The 25,992-nt window shown below is 35.9% G+C and overlaps 1 protein-coding gene across 48 annotated transcripts in view; it reads left to right on the top strand.

The window, feature by feature from the left end:
- The window catches only part of PTPRD (protein tyrosine phosphatase receptor type D), a 2,239,943-nt gene extending 2,226,435 nt beyond the window's left edge, over positions 1 to 13,508 (top strand). For all 48 annotated transcript variants that reach the window (XM_045470157.1, XM_045470168.1, XM_045470171.1 and 45 more), the window contains 5 exons: positions 103 to 229; positions 1,650 to 1,775; positions 4,964 to 5,118; positions 8,146 to 8,281; positions 9,791 to 13,508. In XM_045470157.1, the coding sequence (XP_045326113.1) occupies positions 103 to 229; positions 1,650 to 1,775; positions 4,964 to 5,118; positions 8,146 to 8,281; positions 9,791 to 9,859 (613 nt within the window). In that variant the 3' untranslated portion in view covers positions 9,860 to 13,508. The remainder of the gene's footprint in view (positions 1 to 102; positions 230 to 1,649; positions 1,776 to 4,963; positions 5,119 to 8,145; positions 8,282 to 9,790) is intronic.
- The last annotated feature ends 12,484 nt before the right edge of the window (positions 13,509 to 25,992 follow it).

Genomic DNA, 25,992 nt, shown 5'->3' with positions numbered 1-25,992 from the left:
TTTTCAGTGTTCATCCTTAGGTTTGGTGTTTACATATCATATGTGAACCTTTGTGTGTTCTCTGATTACTTTAACATGCTATTTTTATTCTCTATAATTCAGACAACAGAAAGCCTACATTGCTACCCAGGGGCCCTTGGCAGAGACCACAGAAGACTTCTGGCGGATGCTCTGGGAACACAATTCCACCATCGTTGTGATGCTCACCAAGCTGCGTGAGATGGGCAGAGTGAGTGTCTTCTCATAAGACATTCACCATGAAGAAATGACAATTTCATTCTAATAACCCAAGGGCCAACATCATTTTTTTGAAATGCAGAGTTCTCTGGTCACATTCTGGGCCATTCATTACTCTGTTGGTTTTTAACTTGCAAAGCCACATCAAGTTCTTTAATTTGTGTGTTTTGGAGAAAGATCTAGTATTTTGTTTCCAGTGAAGCATAATCATAGGGGCAAATAAGCAGATGCCCTTGTTTGACTTAGGTCCCGATTCTCAGCACAATCTTTTTTTTTTTATTCTGGAAAGCTGGAGTTTCATGAGCAAATGTACCCTCATTTCTCTGTGGGAATGAACTTGACTTCCTTACATCTGTGAAGCAAATTCTTATTTGCCCATTCTCCACCCAGGTTGAATAGTTACATAGTTTTTCCAAGGATATAATCTGGTAATCTCAGTTCTACTTTTTGAAAATGATTATTCTGAAAAATATATAAAATAGTATATGAGGCACTTGGGTGGCTCAATTGGTTAAGTACCTGACTCTTGATTTCTGCTCAGGTCATGATCTCACAGTTGTGGGATCAAGCCCCCATCAGGCTCGGCACTGGATGTGGAGTCTGCTTAAGATTTTCTCTCTCTCTCCCTCTGCCATCCCCAGCTTGCTCTCTCTCTCTCTCTCTCTCTCTCTCTAATAAAATAATATAAATAGTATTAGAGATACCTAAGGAACTACCACTTAGATTCAATAGATGCAAGCATTTTGCTATATTTGCTTAAGATATTTTCTTTCTCTCTTCTTTGTATAAATTAAATGGTAGAGATGGATCTAAAACCCATCATTTAAACCACATAAAGAGAGCAAAAAAAAAAAAAAAATGCCAAACTAAGAAATTAACTTGACTATTCTGACTCTTCAGAGTTGACACTGCAAAATTTAGCCAAATCATTAAAACTGCCTGGACTTCAGTTTCCTCAGCTGACAAGGGAGACTGGACCAAATCAATATAGAAGTTTCTTTCTCCATTCACACTTGCTGGTTCTTATTATTCCATAACGCTCTAATGCAAGTCTCCTCTGGTGGTGCAATGCATGATGGATAGGGCCAGCATTATATCCAAGGACTGGTGTAATTATTTGGAGAACTTGTAGGTATGAAGACACTTATACTATCAAAGTATTCAATTTAATTTATGTGTATTAATAACCTTCTGTATGCCAATTCTGTGCTTTGTACCATGGGCAAATATTAAACCACATGATTTCGCTCTTCTCAGGGAACTTATGGCTTCAAAGAGAAAATGGGTCACATGCCATTGGAATGGCCTTGAATTTTGAACTTTTTTAATGAGAGAAAGAAATATGTAGATTGATAGATGATAGATAATATTTGTACTTTGTACGATTTGACATTAATCCTCTCTCCTTTTAGGAGAAATGTCACCAATACTGGCCCGCAGAACGATCTGCAAGATACCAGTACTTTGTTGTAGATCCCATGGCTGAGTACAACATGCCACAGTATATCCTAAGAGAATTCAAGGTCACAGATGCCAGGGTAAGTTGGCACAATCTTATGCTCTTAACCATTAGCTGAAAAGCAGTCTAAAATGAATCTCTGGGGAAGTCCCTGCATGGATCAGCCGGTTAAGTGTCCAGCTCTTGATTTCAGCTCAGGTCATGATTTCATGGGTTCCTGAGATCGAGCCCCACACTGGGCTATGTGCTGACAGCACGGAGACTAAGTGGGATGTTTTCTCTCCCTTTCTCTCTCTGCCCACGCATGTGCTCTCTCTCAAAATAAATAAGCATCTCTGGAGAAACATCTGCCAAGTGATCATACTCCCAAAGTGTAAAGAAATAACTTATCTTGGAGGACTATTTTTTTTTTACTCTAAGAGTAACTTTTCCTCTGTCTGGCAAGTGTCCTCACATGCAGGCTTGGCTTCCATTCAAACATAACATCTGGCAGCCCAACTTTGGGGATACACTTGGTGAGTGTGTGTCCTGGGAAGCATTTACTGATTGGTTGGCTGTGCTTATATTCACTTTCTCAGCTTATTCTCTTTGGAGCTTTTTTGACTTCTTCATTACTTGAGGCTGTAAATATGTTGTTGTTTTGCAAAGCCCTCTAGGTCATGTGGACTTAGAGGTTAATTTGGTATGATTTTAAAACTGCAGAGCAAATGGCATTCTTTAGAAGACTCTGACAAGCTTTGCACATTCTAATTTGATTCCTGGCATGGTTTATTCCTCGGTGTGCTAATGTGTCTGTCCATGAGAGCTGTGCACCCACGACCCTTGTTGGCTAATTTTCATTCTGCATTTCTTATCTAGATTGCTGAGTCCAAGGTTCAGCCCTGATGTAAGATGTTCTATGCATAGACTTTAATATCCTTGCCTTTGGCCACTTTCAAACCATGATTACAAACATATCTTAGGAGAGAGCAGGGTCAGTCCAAAGCCTTGCTTTGTTTTTGGAACTGTCACAGTAGGTGGGTTGAATGAAACTCCAGGATACAGCTATTTACTTGATCCACTGTTTTTTTGTTTTTTTGCTTTTTTTTTTTTTTTTTCTGGACAGCAGCTTTCCCAACCAATACTCATGTTTAGAGATTGTCTGCTAATCTCCAAAGCCGTGCCCTGGCTATTGGCCTAAAGTGAAGGAGAAATTGGTTAGCAGACTGGTTGGCCCAGGTGACAGATCTGTTAATCCCAGAAAATCTGAAATCTTAACTACTCTGAAGGTGACCATACTCAAGATAGCAGTTAATAGCAGTTAAGTCGTAGGTTGAGTTTTTTAAGTTGCCCAAGTAAGCATGCTTTGGTTATACATACATACATACATACACACAGTTGCCCTTTCATAATTTGAAGATAGATATGTGAGTGAAAACCAAGAAAATTCACCAACCATTTCTGATGGTAAAGACTGGGGGTTAGGCCCTGCAAATAACAGACACAATTTCTTTACTACTCCTCACTTGCCCAAATTAAATCTGATCACAAAAAGAAAAAGAAATATTGAAGAACTTGTTCAAATTATTTTTTTAAAAGGCTCCCTGTGATTTTATAATTTTCTTAGCTGCCATAGCATTTGATGTTTGTGCTCCTAGTGTGTTTCTAATCTGAACTTAGCAGTTTAGAGAGTGAGTTGGCACTTGGAAGACAGTATTGTTAAACAGGTAACCTTTAAATGGAGTCAGCTGGTGTCTCCTCCAAATAGTAAGGGTTTGTGCACATGACCTCTTCTTGCTGCTAAAAGCAACTGTAGTCAGAAATGAAATCCCCAGGATATTCAGAGGAGGACAAATCTGCATTACCTAGTCTTTGGCTTCCTTCCTGTGCTTTCCAAACCTTTTCCAGAAACAGAGGGAAGTAAATCATGCTTCCATGGTTACCATCCATAAGTTAGTTATGGGGCCAAGCAGTTATTTGCATATTCCTCAGTGTTCCCACAAAGTTAATGTGATCTTCCTGTTTTATCAAATGATGACAGTCAGGAATATGCCCTTTTCCTGTGGAAAACACAAGACACAAGTTATGTATGCCCATCTCGAGCTAAGCCATCCCCTCCTCTCAGTCTGACTGAATGGGAAAGATTGGGTCTCTGTCTACTTAACCAGAATCTTGGGAACATGCATACCCATATCCAGAGGCCTTTAAAGGGGAAAGAGATGTTACAAAAATGGAAAGGAGGAACAAGTTGAAGGCTTAACTGGGAGCAGAGCCTCTTCAAATAGGATCAGTCTTTCCAAGCATGGAATTTGGACCCTCTCCCTCTCAGCGGATTCAGCGAAGAAAGTTTATGGCCATAATTCTTATTCCTCCAATTAAAGAGAGGGTCCCTTCTGCTTTTCTTGTGCTTCTGAAAACACTGTTCTAGAAGGAATCAGAGGCACATTAGTAGATCTTTCTCAAATCATTTCTACTTCATGAGTCAGAGTAGTTTTGCCTAATCACTTTAAAGATTCCTCTCATATCCAGCTTGTTTTCTTTCCATTGGTCTGTCTATTAAACTCCCCACAGTGCCTAATTCCTGTGGTCAGCCAGAAGAGCGCTTTTTCAGAATAGAGTGTTTATTTGATAATAATCTCTTTTATCTCCTTGAGGGACCCCTTACTTCCTTCCCACCCAACAGCATAGTTGCATAACACATGCTATATACACTACCATGGCTAGAAATTGTATGCCTCTGAGACATGTGGGGCATCGAGATTAACAGCTACCCAGTTGGTGTCAGATCCTTTTAGTGTCACTATTTGTCATTTGACAATGCTCGATATAAGCAAGCACAGCAGACGGGAAGTTATTGTGACAATAGCAAAATCTCTGGTCTGGATGACATGCCTAGTTGCTCCTTTCAATATTAAGTTATTGGCTCCTGAAATTTTTAAAATAGAGTATATATGTTCCACTTTGGTTTTGAAGGCAAATTTTGGATCATGGAAGCATTTACTAGTATGGGAACTAGATGGCTTTTTACAAGAACCCAGGTTTTTACTTGGGCATTGCCAGACTGAATTTGCAATTTAAATATATGTGAATATAGACAGTGTTAATAACAGATAAGACACACATGTGACTAAATTTCTAGTTAAACGTGTTTCTAACACCCCCCCATACACCTCTTTTTTTTTTTTATTCTTTTTGGAAAAAAAAAATTCCTGCTGCTGTGGTCTGTACACTGGCTGGATCTTCCTGGTATCCTCCTCTGTGGCTGGGTATGTGGCTTTCTTTGTATAGGACGGACAGTCCCGAACAGTAAGGCAGTTCCAGTTCACTGACTGGCCAGAGCAAGGAGTGCCAAAGTCTGGAGAAGGATTTATTGACTTCATTGGCCAAGTACATAAAACAAAAGAGCAGTTTGGCCAAGATGGGCCCATTTCAGTCCATTGCAGGTGAGTTAACCATCAAGAATGATGAGTTTCCATTTGTGATGAATGCGATAGTAACTTTGAAAATGTGCATTGCTTTCTATTCATTGTCAGTACAAGCTTATTGTAGTGAATCAGTATAATTGATATTTTATTCTCAGACATATATTGTAAAATCTAAAGCAAGTCTCATTTCTCTCTTTTCAAAAATAAATGAAAATAACAAGAGGTAAGATTTTTATCCCCAAATTTTACATCTTTTAACAAAGACCGAACTGCATTTTTTCCCTTACCTAGTTTACCTTAGCAGGAATTGTTGGCATATCCCATCATGATAATTTGTTCAGTTAATTATTTCTTACTTATTCTACTTCCATAGCATTACACTGATAACTATTCTTCTCTATCTCCTGTGTTTGTCTTTTTAGGAAACCCATAAATAGTTATCAAGCCTTAATGATAATACTAATTCTTGCCAGTCAGTAAATGATTAGAATGGTACCTCAGTTAAAATTGCAATTTGCTTGAAAATTGTTGCTATATCAGAAAATGAAGCACCTTCAAGTTAATTATTTTCAATAGTTTCCACGGCATTTTATAATTCAAGTCATTGAAGTTAATAGAAATAGCAAGTAAACGGTTCAGAAAGGACACTCACCATAAATTTAGTGCTTTTGGAAGTTGTTATGGAGAAATCCTCCAACAAAAGGAATTCACCTAATTTTATTTAAACTAACATATTTTCAGATTCTATCAATTTGAAGTCTCAATTTCTAATCCCTTTATGGTCGAAATCTTAAAGGAATTTACTTTAAAAATTTATTTTACTTGAAAAAATGAAAGGGAAGGGAAGGGGGAACAGACAGGAAAAGGAAGGGGGAAAGGAAGGGTAAAAAATGGAAAATAAAAGAAACACATAGATGCCAAACTATGATTTTTAGTGATATGGAAGACAAGATCTCAAAATAGGAGAAATATTCAATTTAAGCTTTAAGGTACCTGCGTTCTAGCCTCACTTCTGTCATCACTTAGCTCTGTGACTGTAGGGCGATTTCTCTTGATCTCAATTTTCTCAGCTCATCTCTGAGATTCTTTCTAGCACATCATGTTCCCCAGACATGGTATATTCTATGAGTAGTGGATCTTATTTATTCACATTAGCTTTGTGTTCAGTTGTCCAAAATCCTTTGTTCTAGACAACCAAAGAGCATGTAGGGAATAACATATACACTCCAATATTCAGACACAATGGATGGTATAGATTGGACTTAAATTACCTGAGTATTCCCCTTAACTTTCTACATAAGTTGCCCAAATGCTAATTCAAACTTTTCTAGTATAAACTATAAAAAAGGATATATTTAATATATATTTTTAACTTTAGACATTGCCATAAAGTTAAGTGTATAAATGTGTTTACTTCCCATTGCTTTCACCATCACAAAATGATTTAAATACTTCTTTAGTATAAGGAGTTTACCTATGACCTGTTTATACACACACACACACACACACACACACACACATATGTATATATATACACACATATACATGTGTATATATATATATATATATATATATGACTTCTAGATATTTTACCTTATCTGGGAATATCCTTAAAATACTATTCACCTCATTTACAAGTTATTAAACTAGCATTCTGAAGTAAATAAATTCAGAAGTTGTAAGGCCACTGTCTGTTATTTTCTTGAAAGCACCTAGTAGAAATCCAGAAATCCTATATTTTGATACATTTGAGCAATCAAATCAAGGTTAAATAGACTCTGGAATACCTGGACCATTCAGGGAAAAAAAAAAAAAAGATCATAAATCACAGCCTCTCAGGAGTAAGAGAGACTTTCAAGGTTGAAAGGGACCTTCAAGGTCATCTACTCTCTTAACAGAGAACCTTGACTACTCCTGGACATCTTCAGCCACTTAGTAAAGACTGCCCATGGATTTTAAAGCTGCACTTAACATTTCTGTTTGGGATCTTTAGAAAACCCAGTTTATAAAGGGACCCACTATTTATATATGCCTGTCAGCTACATCCCCAAGTAAATGAATCCATCCATTTTCTACAGCCTGTACCCAAGCGTTACACATGCCGTTTAATTAGGATCCAAAAATGTAGGGATTTTTCAGATTATTCACTCTTCTCATTACCTAAACCTCCAGATGCTTTCCTACTTTTTAAGAGCACAAAAGCTATGAATTAATTTTCTTCTCTAGCTGCAGTGAACATTCTGGAATTATCTTAAAACAATAAAGAAAACAAAGTCAAAACATTGCTAATGTGGTAGAAAGAATCCTGGTGTTTTAGCTCCTGAACATCTAAAACTAGTAGTAAACATATAGCTCATTTTTTTCAAGGTAAGACCCCTTTGAGAATCTGTTAAAGTCCTAATTTTCAGCAGAGAGAACAAATATATATACATTTACACAATATGTACATATAAGACATTCACCAACCCTTCTAAAGAATAAATAAGAATCCTGTATCAAAAATCCCATAACAGAATCTGTTTTCTCAAATCAAAACTAATGTCTAAATTTGAAGAGTCTATAAGCCTTCTTATTTATTGACATGTCTAAATGATGAAACATCCTGCATAGATTGTAAGTGACTACAAGAAATAAATAAAATTGAAGTCTACCTTACCTTATCAAAATTATTTCACACTTTAAAAATATTAAGCAGGCAAGGTTTACAATTTCAGGATCTGCATGAAGAGTATTAACCTATATTTGACTTACCATTCCCTGCATCTATTTATTTCCCATATTTATGTTTCCTGCATCTTACCAAATCCCAGTTGAAAAGTCATTGTGTTAGTAGGACTTAATTACCCTACATTCATTCTCACATTTTACCATGGCACATTTTCCTAAGAGTAGTCATTTTTTAATGCAACACCACATTTTCCTGAACATTGCTGTGGAAGAACCTGATGTCATATGGAAACAGGTGCACATATGTCTGCTTCCAAGCAAACGTGGTGAAGACCATGAGTGTCGCATCCAGTAACGCTGTCTTTGTCATTATGACAGCGCGGGCGTCGGAAGAACTGGAGTCTTCATAACACTAAGCATTGTTTTGGAAAGAATGAGATATGAAGGAGTTGTAGATATCTTCCAGACTGTCAAAATGTTAAGAACACAACGACCAGCCATGGTACAGACAGAGGTGAGAAAAATCTCCATGAGTTTGTCACATCTCAAGAACCAAGTAATAGGTTTTATTAGCCAGGACCTCATAGAATCCAGAGACTCTTGACACCAGAACAAGATACAGGAAAATACTGTAGGAAAAACCCAGTTGTTTAGTACTTTTGAACCTCATTCTTTCCCCTCCGTGTATGCCATTTTATATATTTGGATCCTGGAAAGGCCCTAGAGACATTAATACCCCATATTCTCCCCTAATAACTGATAATGAATTTCTTATTTTTTTTTAGAATAATGTGAGTTTGTGATATAGCCAGTCTGGCATATTGACTGTTCATTTCTAATGAGTGAGTGCTTCTGCTCCTCAAAAGGCTGCCATATTATACAATATATGTATTCCTAAATTCATTACCCACAATATCTTCCAAATTGTGATTTCAAAATAGTACAAGCATTTGGCTTGCACTGCCCAAAGCATGATGTCGGCCTGACAAACTTAATGGGTGCTGGGGGTAGCAGAGGGAAATTGGACGTTTAAAAACCCTTTAACATTTAGCCAAGCAGCTTACTGTGACAACATAGGGAAGCAAATTCCATTTATTTTGCATTACCATTTTTATTATAAAAAAATGCACATTTAAGCAAAATAGAAACTATCTACTTTCAGCCCCATTGGCTGCTGAAAATAACTTTCTTTTATGGCAAAAATTCTAGTTTTTCTCTCTCCAACAATGCCCCAACTTATTCCAATATGACAATGTTCTTTCCTGTCTGAAAAAGGACATGTTTCAAGTTACTTTATTTTAATGTAGGCCGTTCTAGAACAGATAACCAGCAATCACACTGAATTAGGCCAAATGACACGGGTGTTTTTTGATATAGGCAGCCAGTCTTGATGCCATTTTCAGGGGATGAAAAGCTTGAAACTCCAGAGCCCTCTGTAAATGGCTTTATGTATCTACTATTCCTCACCCTTACTTAAATAATAACATCAGAAATGATGGTGGGTAATTCTGATTGCAGGTACTAAGGTCTACTATCTGATACAATTTTTTTTTATTCAAACTATTTTTTCAATAGCCCAGAAGATAAATGAATCTAGGTTTTCCTCAGGACAATGTGTGTCTGAATTAGCCTGTCTTTAATATGCAAACTGAGAATAAGTCATCACAAATAAGCAGATAGTTGTGATAGTTGTGATATGTTCACATGTTCGGTATTGGTAATTGTTTGGTACTGCTTGGAGAAATGCTCACACTGTCTGGAAGATAAGATTTGCTCTAGCCATTACAACTTAGGAATATTGACTATTTTAGTCAAACTGATTGGTGAAGTGAACAGACACCCCATGAGGCTGATCATTCTTTGCTCACTAAAACGGATCGATCATTGGATTGAATTAATTGATGAGAGTAGTGATTTTGCCCCCATCTAGTTGTAACTGGTTTTGGAATTTGATTTTCATCTTTCTATTAAAATGTACTCACAGCCACTTGTCCTGTTTCTTCCCATGCTTGGTCTCCTGCAGGACCAGTACCAGTTCTGCTACCGAGCCGCACTGGAGTACCTGGGCAGCTTTGATCACTATGCAACGTAGAAACCCCTGACCCCCTTTGGGTTCTTACTGCAGGCCCTTCAGTATCCACGGAGTCTCTTCTGAGCCATACAGGGCACTCGAGAAGTCCTTCTTAACTTCTAGCTAACTACCACTTAGTGGGACTATTACAAACAAAACAAAATAAAAACAAACTCTTCTGGGTGGACCAAGAATTCACAGTTTAATAATCTAACCTGAAAAATAATAAAGAGAATCCTGACTGATGAGGCATCTGAAGGATTTTATTTACAGATACCTCAAGGATTCAAAATAAAGGGAAGAAGAAATCACAGCAAAGAACCACCATCTTGTTCAGGATTGCTTGTTAGGTGTGAGGAGAAATTGCCAGAGTCCTGCAGTTCAGTGCAAGATGTTTGCTGGTGTGGCTTCTCATAGGATAAAATGGACTCTGCTGCGACATCGCCCCTTCCCACCATACTGCTCATAATAACATTTCAGGGGGAATGGGGGGAAATGTTTAAAAAGAAAGTCTTTGATTTAGTTTTTTAGTATTGTAAAGATACTGCTGACCTGTGCTTCATTTTTAACTGTGTAAACTTTTTTTTAACAAAATGTATCATTCGATAAAGTGAATTTTAAAAAAAGATACATAACTCTTCATTTTTTATTTCCAAATTGTAGGTTTTTTTTTTAAGCTGTAGAACTGTTATCTGTAATATCTTGCTGTAGAAATATCAAATAGTTTGAACATTTGCACATTTTTGTGCAATATTCTTAATCTACAGTATTGGTCTTGTCAGATTACTTTTACACTTCTGTTCAGTTTTGGTTGGTGAGAAAGTACCCATTCTCTTCAAACAGTAAAAGAGAACTTCATTTTGTTTTATTTTTGGAATCAACAGGGAGGCGCAAAGTATAAAGTTGCTGCTAACATATATACATATATATCCATATTTTACAGGGGTGTCTATGTATATATAGACAGTGTGTCCACACAAAAAGATAGATATAGCTATCATTCAGTTCTTCCATGATTTTGTTTTGTTTTTTGTTTTGTTTTTGTTTTTGTTTTTTGGGTCTTTTTTTAGGTAGAAAAGCTATTATAAACATCTTTTTCAATTTGTTATTAATTTTATGACATATGGGTATTTCTTAATATCATAAACTTTTAATTTTAAGGGAAATGAGGAATGCACATCAGTGATTGTCAAACCTCACCCCCTAATTTCCTACCCAGTCTCCCCCCACCCACCTACTCATATTCAGATATCCTTTGTTAGCCAGGCTTCCAACAAAGTTCAATATTTCTAACACTCTAGTGCAATAAAAAAATTATTAACTATCTAAGAGGTGTGCATGTGGGAAAGGTCAGTGCATATCCCTTTAGGAGGGGAGAATGTTGTAATATATCAGCTATCAAGTTGTTTAAAAACAATGTATTCAATCGTATATTGTCTATAGTATGTGCTATGAAACTTGCATTTATGATATGTAACAGGGGCAAAGCCAAACTCATGTTACTCTATTCAGTCAGAAACATTTTGTGGCATACAGCACTCCTGGCAAGTGCTGTACTTTTCCTTTTGGTTTTAGTTATGCATTTAGAGTGCCTTATAATTGATGCCTATTTTAATAGCATTTCTTTTTAGCTTTTGGTTATTTTCATTAGTTGTTCATATATGTTACTCTTCCAATTAAAGCATTATCTGTTTACCACATGTACAAAAACTCTTTGAATAATATGCATTCCTAGTTTTCAACTAAGTCGGGGATGTTAGTGATTGTACCAGCCCAAAGCACTTGGATAATCAGGGCCCTTCCTTTCATGATTGCCAACATCAGGAAAAGCTACTTGTTTTATTTAGAATCCTTTCCAAATCTATTCTGTAACATTCAGTAACTACACCAAACTTATTTTAGTGATAAATATCATTGTCAACTTTGGAATATACTCACTAGTCCATTAGGATTTTTCTAAAAGGGGAAATTGAGCAACTGTTTATTTTCCAATATAATTCCAAATTTTCCAACAAAATTGCTATAGGAAGCCATGGGTAATGGCATGAGTTTGCCGTATCTTATATGATTTTAAAGAACCCTCAAAATATCCAAGGAACTCCTAAAGAGTTTGGGTATACATAGAATATTTTGGTTTAATTTTAACTTCATTGGTGTTCAGCATACAAAGATTTTTGTTTTCCACATTTTACCATTACTAGTAGAATGAAATCCAAGAGACCAAACACTTGCAAGCATCTTATTTGAGCACTTTTGTATAAAAAAGAAAAAAAAAAGAAAAAAAAAGAAAAAAATAAATAATACTAAAAAAAAAAAAAAGTATCTAGAAGGCTACCTCAGAATGAGACTCTCTAACCTACATCAGAACCAGAGAAGAATGTGCACTATGTGGATCTGTTGTTTTCTTTTACTTTGTATCTTTTGGAAATTTATCCAAGTGCCAGATTACTGAGTGCTGTGATTTTCATTTAGTGAAACAAAGGGGGTCAGACAGACTTGCAGACATGCCATGTTAGACATGTAGAATATGATGGTGTCTAACGCACAAAGACAACTGGCCAGTGAGCAGTTTCTCTCCCTGAAGTAAAAACTGTCCATTTGGCAAAGAGAAAGAGGAGAATAATCACAAGAAGAAAATCAATGGGATGCATACCATACAAACGAGGCAGAGACTAGGTATCTTACTGTTTAGGCGCTGTTCAGAGAACTAACTCCCTTACTGTCATTGATGTGCATTCCACTCTGTGCAACCATTCTAGTTTGATTTTCCCAGATAAACATCTTTATCTACCATAACCATAAACTTTCAAGTTTCCAATTATTTTCATCATCATAACCAGTACGGTGCTATTATTTACCTATGTACGTGTAGTTATGTATAATTTTGTAATTAGTTACAATGGTAAAAAAAAATCAAAATATATAAAAAGTGATTTGTACAGAACTTTATTTTAGCTCTTTTTTAAAAATGATTTGCATGGTTAGACAACGGCGAGGACAGCCAGGGGAGGGAAGGGCCTCTAGGGAACTTTGCACTTTCTATACCTTTGTACTATGCACTGCCCTATTGATTCTACACCCAATAATGTTATTACTTGAACCCATCTGTAAGAAACTGCTTCAGAAATTCATTTGTGTGTATGTAAATAACACAACATCGATGCAGGAAGGGAAAAAATTCTTCAGTAACGTAGAGATTTTTTCTTTCCTGTTTATTTTTGGGTTTGCCTTGTTTTAGTCCCTCCTTTTTATTTTTAATTCCCTTTTCTTTTTCCTTTATGGGTTTTGATTTCCTTTGGGTTTATGGGTGCCCTGATACTCCAGCAGAGATCAGAAGGCTACAGATCCATCCTATCCATCTGTATGTGGCTTTGCCATTCAAGCTTGGAGTGTCTTTACAAAGATAAAAACAGTTGTGTTCTTTGCTCTCGTTTTGGATGCATAGACTGAAAAATTAAAAAAAAAAATAACTTGTAAAATGGCTTGTTAAAAAATACAATTACCTCTAATTAGTAGTACGCGTAAATGTTTTACAGAATGAAAGGCGTGCTTTTTATTTTCTTACTTCGTTACATTGGTGGCGAAAGAAGTCTGTATGAAAATCAGTTCTTTGCTGACACAAGTTCCATTTGTTACAAATGAATTCTAATAAAAATGTCAGTGTTATGCAGCCCTTGGCCTTTGCTTTTGTCCACTCAAGTGCTTTGGTTTTCAACTGAGTATATATATATATCCCCTTTTCTCCTCTGGCTATCTGGTAAGTTCATTTGTACTAATAGTAATTCAGCTTACCAAGAGGCTGCTACCTACAGGTGCCTGCCTTGAGGTGAACACCTTTCACTGGTGAGCAAAGTGAGGCTTAGAAAAATAGTTTACTCAAGTTCATACAGGAAGAAGGAGGCCCTTTGTATCATTCAAAATAGAGCTCATGGGCAATCTTTAACTCTGTAGATGACCACTCTGTAAATTTAAGGATTTCAGCATATATTATCATCTTGAAACAACAGATATCTCTCACACATATAAAAGTAGCCCCATAATGTTAACTTCTTAAGCTTTTTGGAAAACTTCTTAATCTTCTTAACTTTTTAAGAAAATGGTTGGCCTGAATTGTTTTTGCAGTTATTCAATATTAAGGGTCAGAACTATTCTAGGCGTTGAGATGCATATGGATATATAAGACGCTGCTGCTTGCGCAGAGACTACAGCCTAGGAAAGAAAGCTGGCATTGAAAAAATAATAAAAATACACTCTAACAAATGTTTTGAAGGAAAGTAGAGGATTCTTGAAGTTAGGACTTTGAATTGTTAGGGACAGGAAGTCTGATTCACCTTGGCTTACAAGGAAAGGAAAGTGTTGACACATGTACTAAAAGATTAGGAGTGTGCTCATAGGTAAAGAGTAGGAATACATTCCTAATCATTAGGCACAGCTGCATTTGGGGCTCAGGTGATGTCTCCCAGCCTGGTTTTGACTTTCTTACTGTCAGTTTTAAGCAAACTTTGTGTACCTGAAAGCTTCACCACAGGCGAGTAAGTGGAAGAATTTACTTTCCCAGTAACACATATAGAGGTTTTTGAATGGAATGGAGGCTTCTTGTCCCTCAGTGATGTGATTTGGGTTCAGTGATCATCTCAAGATTCAGTTATGGATAGAAGAGAATGTGCTCATTGAGTTGTCAAAGGAGGGTTTAAGGTGGCTGTCACCTTGCTACATGCAAATGAATATGGTAGGCCGACGGACTGCAAGTCAACCTGATGAGATAAGGTAAGGCAAAGCACAGGTATTTTTGGTATTATTAAAACTACTTGGTTGCCATGGAAATAAGGAATAAATCAATTATCCATATATTATTTTGGAAATCCTGATAGTGAATAGACAACTAGAGGCTTTTTTTTTTCTCCTTCATTTTTTCTCTCCACCTAATTGGCTTTTAATTTGCAAGTTTGATCACTCTACTCTTTGTGTAAGCACACAATCCTTGACCAGAAAACAAGACAAAAAGTTCAAGGTGAATCATATTTGTAATTTTAATCACTGTGATGCCTTATTTTAATCAGATGTCTGAATGGAATGCCAAAGAAGACAAAATAGCTAATTTCACATGTAAACACACATGGAGATATTATTAGTTAATAATAATTTACTAAAAAAAAAACATGGAGACAAATGAAAATGAACACATAATATCCAAAATCTTTGGGATGCAGCAAAAGCGGCTCTAACAGGGAAGTTTATAGCAATACAGGACTACCTCAAGAAGGTAGAAAAATCTGAAACAACTTAGACACAAAGGATGTAGAAAAAGAATAAAGCCCAAAGGCAGTAGAAGGAAGGAAATAAAGAGCAGAAATAAAAACTAGAGAGACAGAGACAGAGACAGAAAGAGAACAGATCTTTGAAAAGATAAAATTGATAAATTGTTAGCCAGACTCATCAATATAAAAAGGAGAACTCAAAATCAGAAATGAAGGAAGAGAAATAATAACTGACACACAGAAATACCAAGAATTATGAGACTATTATGTACAATTACTTGATAAACTGGGCAAGCTAGAAGATATGAATGAATTCCTAAAAGTATATGAGCTCCCAAAACTGAATCAGGAAGAAATAGAAACTTTGAACAGAACAATTAATAGAAATGAAATTGAATCAGTGATCAAAAAAAAAAAAAAAAATTCCCACGAACAAAAGTCTAGGACTAGATGGCTTCACAGGTGAATTCTACCAAACATTTTAAGAATTAATACCTGCTTTTCTCAAACTATTCCAAAAGATAATAAGGAAAGCTTCCAAACCCATTCTATGAGGCCAGCATTATCCCAATATCAAAACCAGATAAGTACACTATAAACAACAACGACAACACTATAGGCCAATATCTCTGATGAACATTGATGAAAAAATCCTTAACAAAATACTGGCAAACCGAACTCCTATACCACAAACGAATAGGGTTTATTCCACAGATACAAGGGTGCTTCAATATTTGCAAATTAATCAATGTGATAATCACATTAACAAGAGAAAGGATGAAAAACATATATTGTCTCATAGGTGGAGAAAAAAGCATTTGACAAAGTACAATATTCATTTATGATAAAAATCCTCAGCAAAGTAGATTTAGAGGGAACATACCTCAACATAACAAATGCTATACATGAAAAATCCACAGCTAACATCATAGTGGTAAAAAACTGAGAGCTTATCCCTTAAGACCAGGAAAAAGAGAAGCATGTCCACTCTCGCCACTTTCACTTAATATAGTATTGGAAGTCCTAGATGAAGCAATAAGACAAGAAAAAGAAAAGGTATCCATATTGGTAAAGAAGAAGTGAACCTGTTACTACCTATAGGTAACATGATTCTATATATACCAAATCCCCAAACTCCCCAAAAACCTAGAACTGAAAAATGAATTCAGTAAAGTCATAGGATACAAAATTAATATACAGAAATGTGTTGTATTTCTATACATTAAGTAGTATAAAGTAGTATAAATTGTATAAAGTAACAAAGTAGTATAAAGAGAAATTAAGAAAACGATCATTTACAATTATACCAAAAAGAATAAAATACCTAAAAATAAAATTAACCATGGAAGTGAAAGTCCAAACTCTGAAAACCATAAAACACTACTAAATTGAAGATGACACAAGAAAATGTAAAGATATTCCAAGCTCATGGATTGGAAGAACCAATATTGTTAAATGTCCATATACCCAAAGCAATCTACGGATTTAGTGCAATCCCTATCAACACGCAAATTGCATTTTAAAAGAACTAGAACAATTTGTATAGAATCACAAAAGACCCCATGTAGCCAAAGCAATTTTGAGAAAGAACAAAGCTGTTGGTATCACAATTCCAAATTTTAAGATATACTACAAAGCTATAATAATCAAAACAATATAGTACTGACACAAAAATAGACACATAGATGATTGGAACAGAATAGAGATCCCTGAAATAAACCCACACTTATGTGGTCACTTAACCTATGACAAAGAAGACAAGAATATACAATGAGGATAAAACAGTATCTTTAATAAATGGTTCTGGGAAAACTACACAGCTACATGGAAAGGAATGAAACTGGGCCATGATTTTTACACCATATACAAAAATAAACTCAAAATGGATTAAAAACCTAAATGTGAGACCTGACACCATAAAACTCCTAGAAGAACACATAGGCAGTAATTTCTTTGACATCATCCATAGAAACATTTTCTAGACATATCACCTCATGCAAGGGTTATAAAAGCAAAAGTAACTACTAAGACTATACCATAATAAAAGTCTTATGCACAGCAAAGAAAACAGAATGAAAAGGTAACCTACTGAATGGGAGAAGATATTTGCAACTGATTATCTGATAAAAGGTTAATATCCAAAATATATAAAGAACTTTCACAACTAAACACCAAAAAAAAAAAAAAAAACCAAATAAAAATGGACCAACGAACTTAATAGACCTTTTTCATTTTATTTTTTTAGACATTTTCCAAAGAAGACATAAAGATGGAGAACAGATACATGAAAATATGCTCAACATCATTCATCATCAGGGACATGCATATTGAAACCACAATGAGATATCATTTAACACCCGTCATAATAGAATCAAAAAGACAAGAAATATCAAGTATTAGTGAGGATGTGGAGAAAAAGGAACACTCATGCACTGTTGGTGGGAATGCAAATAGATACAGCCACTGTGGAAAACAGTATAGAGTTCCCTCAAAAAATTAAAAATAGAAATACCATATGATCTAATAATTCCACTACTGAGCTTTTACCCTAAGAAAACAAAAACACTAATTCAAAAAAATATATATGCACCCATATGTTTATTACAGCATTATTTATTAATAGCCAAGATATGGAAGTGTCCATCCAAGTGTCCATCCATAGGTGAATGGATGTTTGTGTGTGTGTGTGTGTGTGTGAGAGACAGAGAGAGAGAAAGAGAGAGAGAGAGAGAGTGACTGTGATGGGATACTACTCAGCCAAAGAAAAGAATGAGATCTTGCCATTTGCAACAACATCGATGGGCCTAGAAGGTATAATTCTAAGTGAAATAAGTCAGTCAAAAATAAATACCACATAATTTCACTCATGTGTGGCATTTAAGAAAAAAATGAACAAAGAAAAAAAGAGACAAAAAGACTCTTAAATACCAAGAACAAACTGGCGGTTGCCAGAGGGAAGGTAGGTGGGGAGAATGGGTGATATAGAAAAAGTGGATTATGAGGTACAAACTTCCACTTACAGAATAAACAAGTCATGGAGATGAAAAGTAGGGAATATGGAATATAGTCAAGGTGACTGTGACAACATTGTTTTGTGACAGATGGTGACTACACTTAATGCAATGAGCACTGATAGAATTATTGAATCATGTTGTATACTTGAAACTAAGATAACATTGTATGTTAATCATACTTCAGTTCAAAAAAACTAAGAACTAAACACTAAAAAAAAAATGAAATGCTCTATTAACAAATGGCCAAAAAGATCTGAATAGTCATCTCACCCAAGAAGATATACAGATGGCAAACAAGCCTGTGAAAATATGCTCAATGTCATTTGTTATGAATTGTAAATACCAGTGCATACCTCTTAGAATGGCAAAACTTCAAAACACTAAAAACACCAAATGCTAGTGAGGAAGTGGAGAAACATGAACACTCATACATTGCTTATGAAAATGCAAAGAAATACCGCTTTATTGGAGGACATTTTGGCAGTTTCTTACAGAGCTAAACCCATTCGTACCATACAATCCAGCAATCACTTTCCTTGATAATTACCCAAAGGAGCTGAGAGATTATGTCCACACAAAAAACTGTACAGAGATGTTTATAGCAGCTTTACTCATATTTGCCAGATCCTGAAGGTACTCAAGATGCATTTCAGCAGATGAATATACAAAGAAACATTGATACAAGCAGACAATGACTTATCATTTGGTGCTTTAAAAAAAAGCTTTTTTTTTCTTTACTTTTCTGTAAAGTTATGGAAAGTTATGGAGGAGACTTAAATACCTACTGTTAAGTGATGGAATCAAATCTGGAGAAAGTACATACTGCATGATTTCAATTATATGACATTCTGGAAAAATCAAAACTATAAAGAGAATAAAAACATCAATAGTTTTGTGAGGGAGGGGAATGAATAAATAAAATTCAGGGGATTTTTAGGGCACCGAAGTTATTCTGTATCATGCTATACTGGTAGATACATGTCATTATACATTTGTCAAAACCCACAGAATGTACTATGCAGAGTGAACCCTACTGTAAACTACTGACTTTGGGTAACTTTGGTGTTAATGTAAGTTCATCGATTTTAGGATATGTAATATTCTGATGTGAGATGTTTATAGTAGGTGAAATTATGCTTTTGGGGACAGGGGCTTTATGGGAATTCTCTGTACTCTATTAAATGTTGCTGTCAACCTAAAATTACTCAAAAATTCAAAGTATATTTTTAAAAAGAAAAAAAATTAATAACTTCCTAATAATTACTTTAGGGATCTTTTACTTAATAATATGCTTAAACTTCATAACTTAAGAGAATTTCAATAAACTAAAATATAACTGTAAAAATATAAATCTGAAAAGTATTTACCTTTGCTTTTTAAAAGGCTTTTTGCAAATTCTAAGGAAATAAATTAGTAGGCAAGATCTATGAAATCTGAAATTGTAGAATATATAAATATTTATAACAGAAAAATAAAAGTGGAAACAGCCTAAATTTCCAAACTAGGAAATGATTAAAGAAAAGTACATATAAGTGAAATTGCATATATGTAAAATTTTATATACATACATATATGCATGCACACACACACACCATAGTAACATGTGTAATACATTACCATTTAGCCATTAAATAACTAGTTTTTGTAAAAAAAAAAATGTTGATATAAAAAAATGATTATAAAACATTTTTAAAGGAGGTATAACACACATAAAATCAAAGAAAAACCTGGGGTAGAAATAATTGTCTTTAAATTTGGGTGCAACCAAAATTGTTTTGGTCTCTCCAGTTCTCCATTATCTTTTTTTTTTTTTTTCCTACTCAAACTGGAAATAAAAGAGGTGAAATATAGTGACTTCTACTCTAGATTGGACTACTAAAGTAAATAATGTCTTGCGTTTGGACTGCATATAAATTAGAAGGATTTTTTTTAAGTTTTTATTTAAATTCTAGTTAGTTAACATATATGGTAAAATTGATTTCACACATAGAATTTAGTGATCTGTCACTTACATATAATAGTGCTCATCACCAGTGCCCTCCTTAAAGGTTACAAGGATTTAAGTGTGTCTCATGGTCCTAGATTGTGATGCTAGCCCATCCACTAGGTTGAAACAGTGGATCATTGACTACCAAGACAGGCAAGCATAAGAGTATGAATGGATCAGTGCTGGATTTATATTATTCTTGGAAAACCAACTGAAGGTGCAAAGCCTATTGACTATGATAATGTCATATATCACAAAGAAAAGCAAAACCCCAGAACCAAAAAGACTCGGGTTAAAATCCACCTTCAGGGGCGCCTGGGTGGCGCAGTCGGTTAAGCGTCCGACTTCAGCCAGGTCACGATCTCGCGGTCCCTGAGTTCGAGCCCCGCGTCAGGCTCTGGGCTGATGGCTCAGAGCCTGGAGCCTGTTTCCGATTCTGTGTCTCCCTCTCTCTCTGCCCCTCCCCCGTTCATGCTCTGTCTCTCTCTGTCCCAAAAAAATAAATAAAAAACGTTGAAGAAAAAAAAAAATAAATTAAAAAAAAATAAATAAATAAAATCCACCTTCATCATTTATTAGCTTAATTGGTCCTAATCAAGTTACTTAATCTTCTCAGCCTTGCATTTCTCATCTATACAATGGAGATGAAATTATTTATCCTCCAGGCTTATATATAAATTTGAAATAATACACACAATACGTACAAAAGTTATGATTCATGGACGATTTATGCTCATTGTTGATAAAACTCAACATTTCCACTTTCCATTAAAAAGGTACATGTCTGTTAAAGAACAATACTGAAGAAGAAAAATAATAGTCACCTACAAAATATCTTGTCATACATTCATATGCAAAGTTTGATTTTTTTCCTGATTCTGGGTTACTCTTAAGATACAGAAAAAATGGTCATTTCTGCAAAGTCGTTCACAAATTACTGATCTCTCCCTTGTTGGATGCCAGGTTAATTACTGTGAAATAGATTTGCTTGCACCACGTTGGCGTTTGTATAATGCTGTGTATTGCAGAGTGTTTTATAGCTCTTAATTATCATCCTCACAATATTGAGAAGTGGACCACTGCAACCTTCTTGGAGCAGTAATTATACCCTGGCACAGAAAGATGATCTACCTTGCATAAGGTAATTAACTGAAGAAGGGATTGAAGACTGCAGGGGGAATGGAGAACCCAGTATACTGAAATGTAAAGAATCACAAAATGGAAATCTTGAGGTCCAGCATCTAATTTCAGCTCTGCTACTCATACTGTAATCTGGGAAAGTCAGATAATCTCTCTGAATCTCATTTTATCATGTGAAAAATAATCAGAAGGACTCATAGATATTATTGAGATCTATATTCTAGGATTATAGTAGTCTAAAGTTTCATGAATGAGAACATATGTTGATATTTTTATCACTCAAAATGTATCTTTATCATTAAAAAAGGCAACCAATAACCACCTGTAACATGTTGGACTCATTTGCCAAGAAGGAATAAAATTCAAGGTTGAACGGAAAAGGGACCCTATGGAATTGTGTTTGACCTTTAAGAAACAGTCATCACATCTAGGGAACATCGAGTTTAGTGCAAGTCAACCAGGGAGTAAATCTCGCCTTCTCCACGTAATAGCTACATGATTTGGACAATTGACCTAATTTTACAAAGCCTCTTACCTCCTCTATAAAATAGAAACAGCACCTCTCTTATGAAGTTTTTTGTGAGGAGTGAAATGGATGGCATAGAATAAGGACAAAGTAAATAATGGCTAAGAATATTTTTGTTGCTTCTAGTAATGAAGGTAAAACATGGAAGGGCTGAACTTCTGATCATATATATATACACCAACATGGTAATCTGTAACATTTGAAAATACTTTTCAATATATTTGGTAAGAGCAGATAATTCTTTCTACTTCCTCTTTGAAATAATCTGAACTAGGAAAATATGTTCTAAGCTAACAAGGATCATCTTGGCATTCCAACTGCATTCTCTACAAGATGCTATTAACAAGGGGCTTGTGATTATTGATAAAGTCACCTGCATGGTCCTCTGGATTATTTGCTCCTTCCATTCTTTCATTTTTTCAACACTAATCATTAGCAAATACTCATCTCTTTCCCCTAACACTAGGCAAATGACACTGAAAGTAACATAGAAAGCCTATGTTATTTTCAGACTAAAATGCTTCCAGACTAAGAAAGAAGTATTTTGACAACATATGATTGCAACAGAACAATATGAAATAAGTATGAATGGAATAATTCAATTCTACCCAAGAATGTCAGCTTAGACATCCTGTGCTCTGCACACCTGCATTTCATCCTGAAAGATGAGTAGTATTCAATAAGTTGGACAAGTCTGGGAGTACATTTTAGGCAAAGAGAATAGTGTACCAAAGAACAAAGATCAACATATCAGGTTAAGGGAATGATAAGGCTTTGGCATAACAGTTGCATAGAGACAGACAGTGTTAGCAATGGTAGAGGAACTATGTGTTCAGGAGTTGACCTTCACCATGGAACTAATCAGGTTCCATAGAATGGATTCATAAACACAAAAAGTTTCATGATAAACAAATGGAAAGACCAAAAACTCTTGGTCAGAATTTTCGTAATCACAAACTGTCATCTGTAAAGGAGAACTTTTTTCAGTCTCTTGTCCACAACCAGGCTGGCCTCTGTCCCATCATTTCCAGCACATGGTAGTGGATAAAGTTAACTTGGCAGGGTTGTGTCCTCTGGTAATTATTCCATGATAAGTCCTTCTGACTTCACTCTACATCATATCATATTCTACTTGCACCTCTCTTATGGCTCTAGTTACATTTGACCTTATATTTGTTGTCTTAGTTCCCTTATTACATAAAAAGTTCCTTCAAGGCTATGATTACTAATGAGCACAACCAATGTGTCTTTAGGAGGCATAAACTCAGGTTTCACCAACCCCAGAAACATCCTTTTCCACTTACATTGGCTATTGGATAAGTGAACTTAAGGCTTATCCTGGAGTTCAGACATCTCTCTCTCTCCTTCTTTAAGCACACCTAAACATATCAGCCCCAAGAAGTAGATGTAAACTGGCAGGAGGTGGAGAAGAAAGGAAAATAAAAGGCACTACCTAGGCCTTGGGCCAGCCTTTGATTGGGGCTCTAAACTGCATAGCTTTTAGTAAAGTGGTGCCCAGATTCTCATTCTGCTACTATTCCCTACAGCAAAACCCATGCATAGTTGAAATAATGGTCATGGGATAATTCAGGAGTTCTAACTGTGATTATTCTATCATCTGATACCTTCCTTAACTTCTATCATATCCTATAGATTCTCACCAAAAACCTTTGAGGATACAACGATGGCCTATCCCCTGCTAATTTTTCAATCTAATCCCAATGTAATGGAAAATGAAGATTTAAAAATATCACTGTATAATGATAAGGGATACACATTGTCACATTTAAATCAGTCAGAATATCTGCTGTAAAAAGTACCCTAAAGATGTGTTTTAGAAATTGCGTTGAATCTGACAGTAGATATCAATTGAGCAGGTCATATTTATCAGACGTTTTACTCAACTGAGGATGCAAAGATGAGTTAAATGTAGTACTTGCCTTAAAGGGACTTTTTATGTAATAAGAGAACTCAGATAACTAATATAGGTCTGAAGATTACAGGAGCTTTCAGAGAGGTATAAATAAAATATGGTATGGAATAGGGAATGCATAGGCTGAAGTCAGAAAGGTTTACCTTGTCCAGGAACCCCTGACCTGTTTCTGCCTTGGTTCCAGCTGCCCCACCAGGGCAGTCTCTGCATGGGACACCTGAGGACACCCTGGCTTGCACCTACTTCAGCTTCAGTGGCCTCAACAGTGCTCCCTGAGATAAAGAGACCCAGGACGCCCTGGCTTGCATCCACTATCTTGCCAGAACACCCTTTGCACTGAGAGCACAGGGACCACACTGGCTGATGCCCACTTTCACTTTAGCTGTCTCACCAGCGACCCCTTGCATGAAGCTCCCCAGGACCCACCAGTCTATATCCCACTTAGGTTCTAGCTACCCTTCCAGGGTACCTGGGAAAGTTTTGCAACATCCTGATTTAAACCCACTTTAGCTTCAGCAATCCTGCCAAGATGACCCCTTTGTTTCTAGCCCTGGGACTCCCCCCTCCTGCACTTTCACTGACTTCAGCTTCAGCTATTCTGCCAGGATATTTTCTATATGGAGACCACACTGGATTGCACCCACTTCACTACAACTTCCCTGCCAGGGCATCCTCTGCATAGAGAGCTTTGGAACACCCCAGCTTACACCCACTTCAGTATTAGCTCTCTTGCAGGGTGTTCTCTGCATAATCAAGGGAACCACCCAACCTGTACCCAGTTCAGCTTTAGCTGTCCTTCTAGGTACCCATGTTGCAGACAGCCCAGGGACTGTCACAGCCTTCATTACCTTCAGCTTTGGTGTCCTGCCATGTGGACACCCATGTGGAGACCCATGAAACTCCTCAGTTTGTTCCACTTTAGCTGCAGCTGTCTCTGCATGAAGAGCCCTAGGACTGTACCAGCCCATACCCACTTCAACTCTGGCTATCCCACCAGTGCAGCCCCAGCATCCACAATTCACAGCCCATGACAGCCAAAGTTCTAGCCAGCCAACAAAAGTCACAAAATACAAAAAGTCTACATAGGAAATGACCACAGACAAAACCACTTCTTCAAGTTTAGAGAAATTGCTGTGCAACTTAATCTATAGAAACAAAAACAAAAAGTCAAGCAAAATGGAGAAACAGAGGAATAAGCCCTAAAAGAAAAAAGCAAGATAAAACCTCAGATATAGAACTGAATGAAAAGAGATAAGCACTATGCCTGACAAAGAATTTAAAGTAATGATTGCAAAGATGCTCAATGGGCTTGATGGAAAAGTGGGAGAACTCACTAAGAACTTCAACAAATAGATAGAAAATATTTAAAAAGAACCAGAGTTCAAGAATACAATAATTGAAATGTAAAATACTCTAGAGGGGACCAAAAGTAGATTGGTGAATACAGAGCACATCAATAAGAAAGAACCCAAGTTGAACAGAAAAATTAAACAGATTTTTATTTCACCAAACAGAATTTTTTAACTGAAGATAGATTAAACGGTCTCTTAGACACCATCAAGCAAACAAATCTTCACATTATAGGTGTCTCACAAGGAGAAGAGAGAGAGAGAAATGGGGCAGAAAACTTATTTGAAGAAATAATAGCTGAGAACTTCCCTAACCTTGAAAAGGAAATAGACATCCAGGTTCAGGAAGTGTAGTGAGTTCCAAACAAGATGGACCCCAAAAAAGTCCACACCATAAAACATAATAATTAAAATGCCAAAGGTTAAAGATAAGGAGAAAATTTAAAAGCAGCAAAAAAGAAGCAAAAAGTTATGTACAAGGGAAATCCCATAAGGTTTTCAGCTGATTTTTTGGCAGAAACATTGCAGGCCAGAAGGAAGTGGCATAATATATTCAGAGTGCTGAAAGGAAAAAAACAAACAAACCAAAAAAAACAAACTACAACCAACAATACTCTACCCAGCAATATTATCATTCAGAATTAAAGGACAGATAAAGAATTTCCACACAAACAAAATTTAGAAGAGTTAAATAGAGAGCTTTGGAACACCCCAGCTTACAACATTAAATCAGCCTAACAAGAAATGTTAAAAGGACTTCTGTAAGTAGAAAAGGCCATAATTACATATAAGAATATTATGAATAAAAAGATGTAAAATATGACATCATATAGACAAACGTGGAGAGGGAGTCAAAAAGTATTTTTTTAATGTGTTCAAACTTAAGTGATGGTCACCTTAATATAGACTGCTGTACACTTAGCATTATCTATATGAACCTCATAACT

Source organism: Leopardus geoffroyi, chromosome D4 (assembly GCF_018350155.1).
Source record: "Leopardus geoffroyi isolate Oge1 chromosome D4, O.geoffroyi_Oge1_pat1.0, whole genome shotgun sequence".
Taxonomy (NCBI): Eukaryota; Metazoa; Chordata; class Mammalia; order Carnivora; family Felidae; genus Leopardus; species Leopardus geoffroyi.
This window is presented reverse-complemented; position numbering and strand designations above follow the sequence as displayed.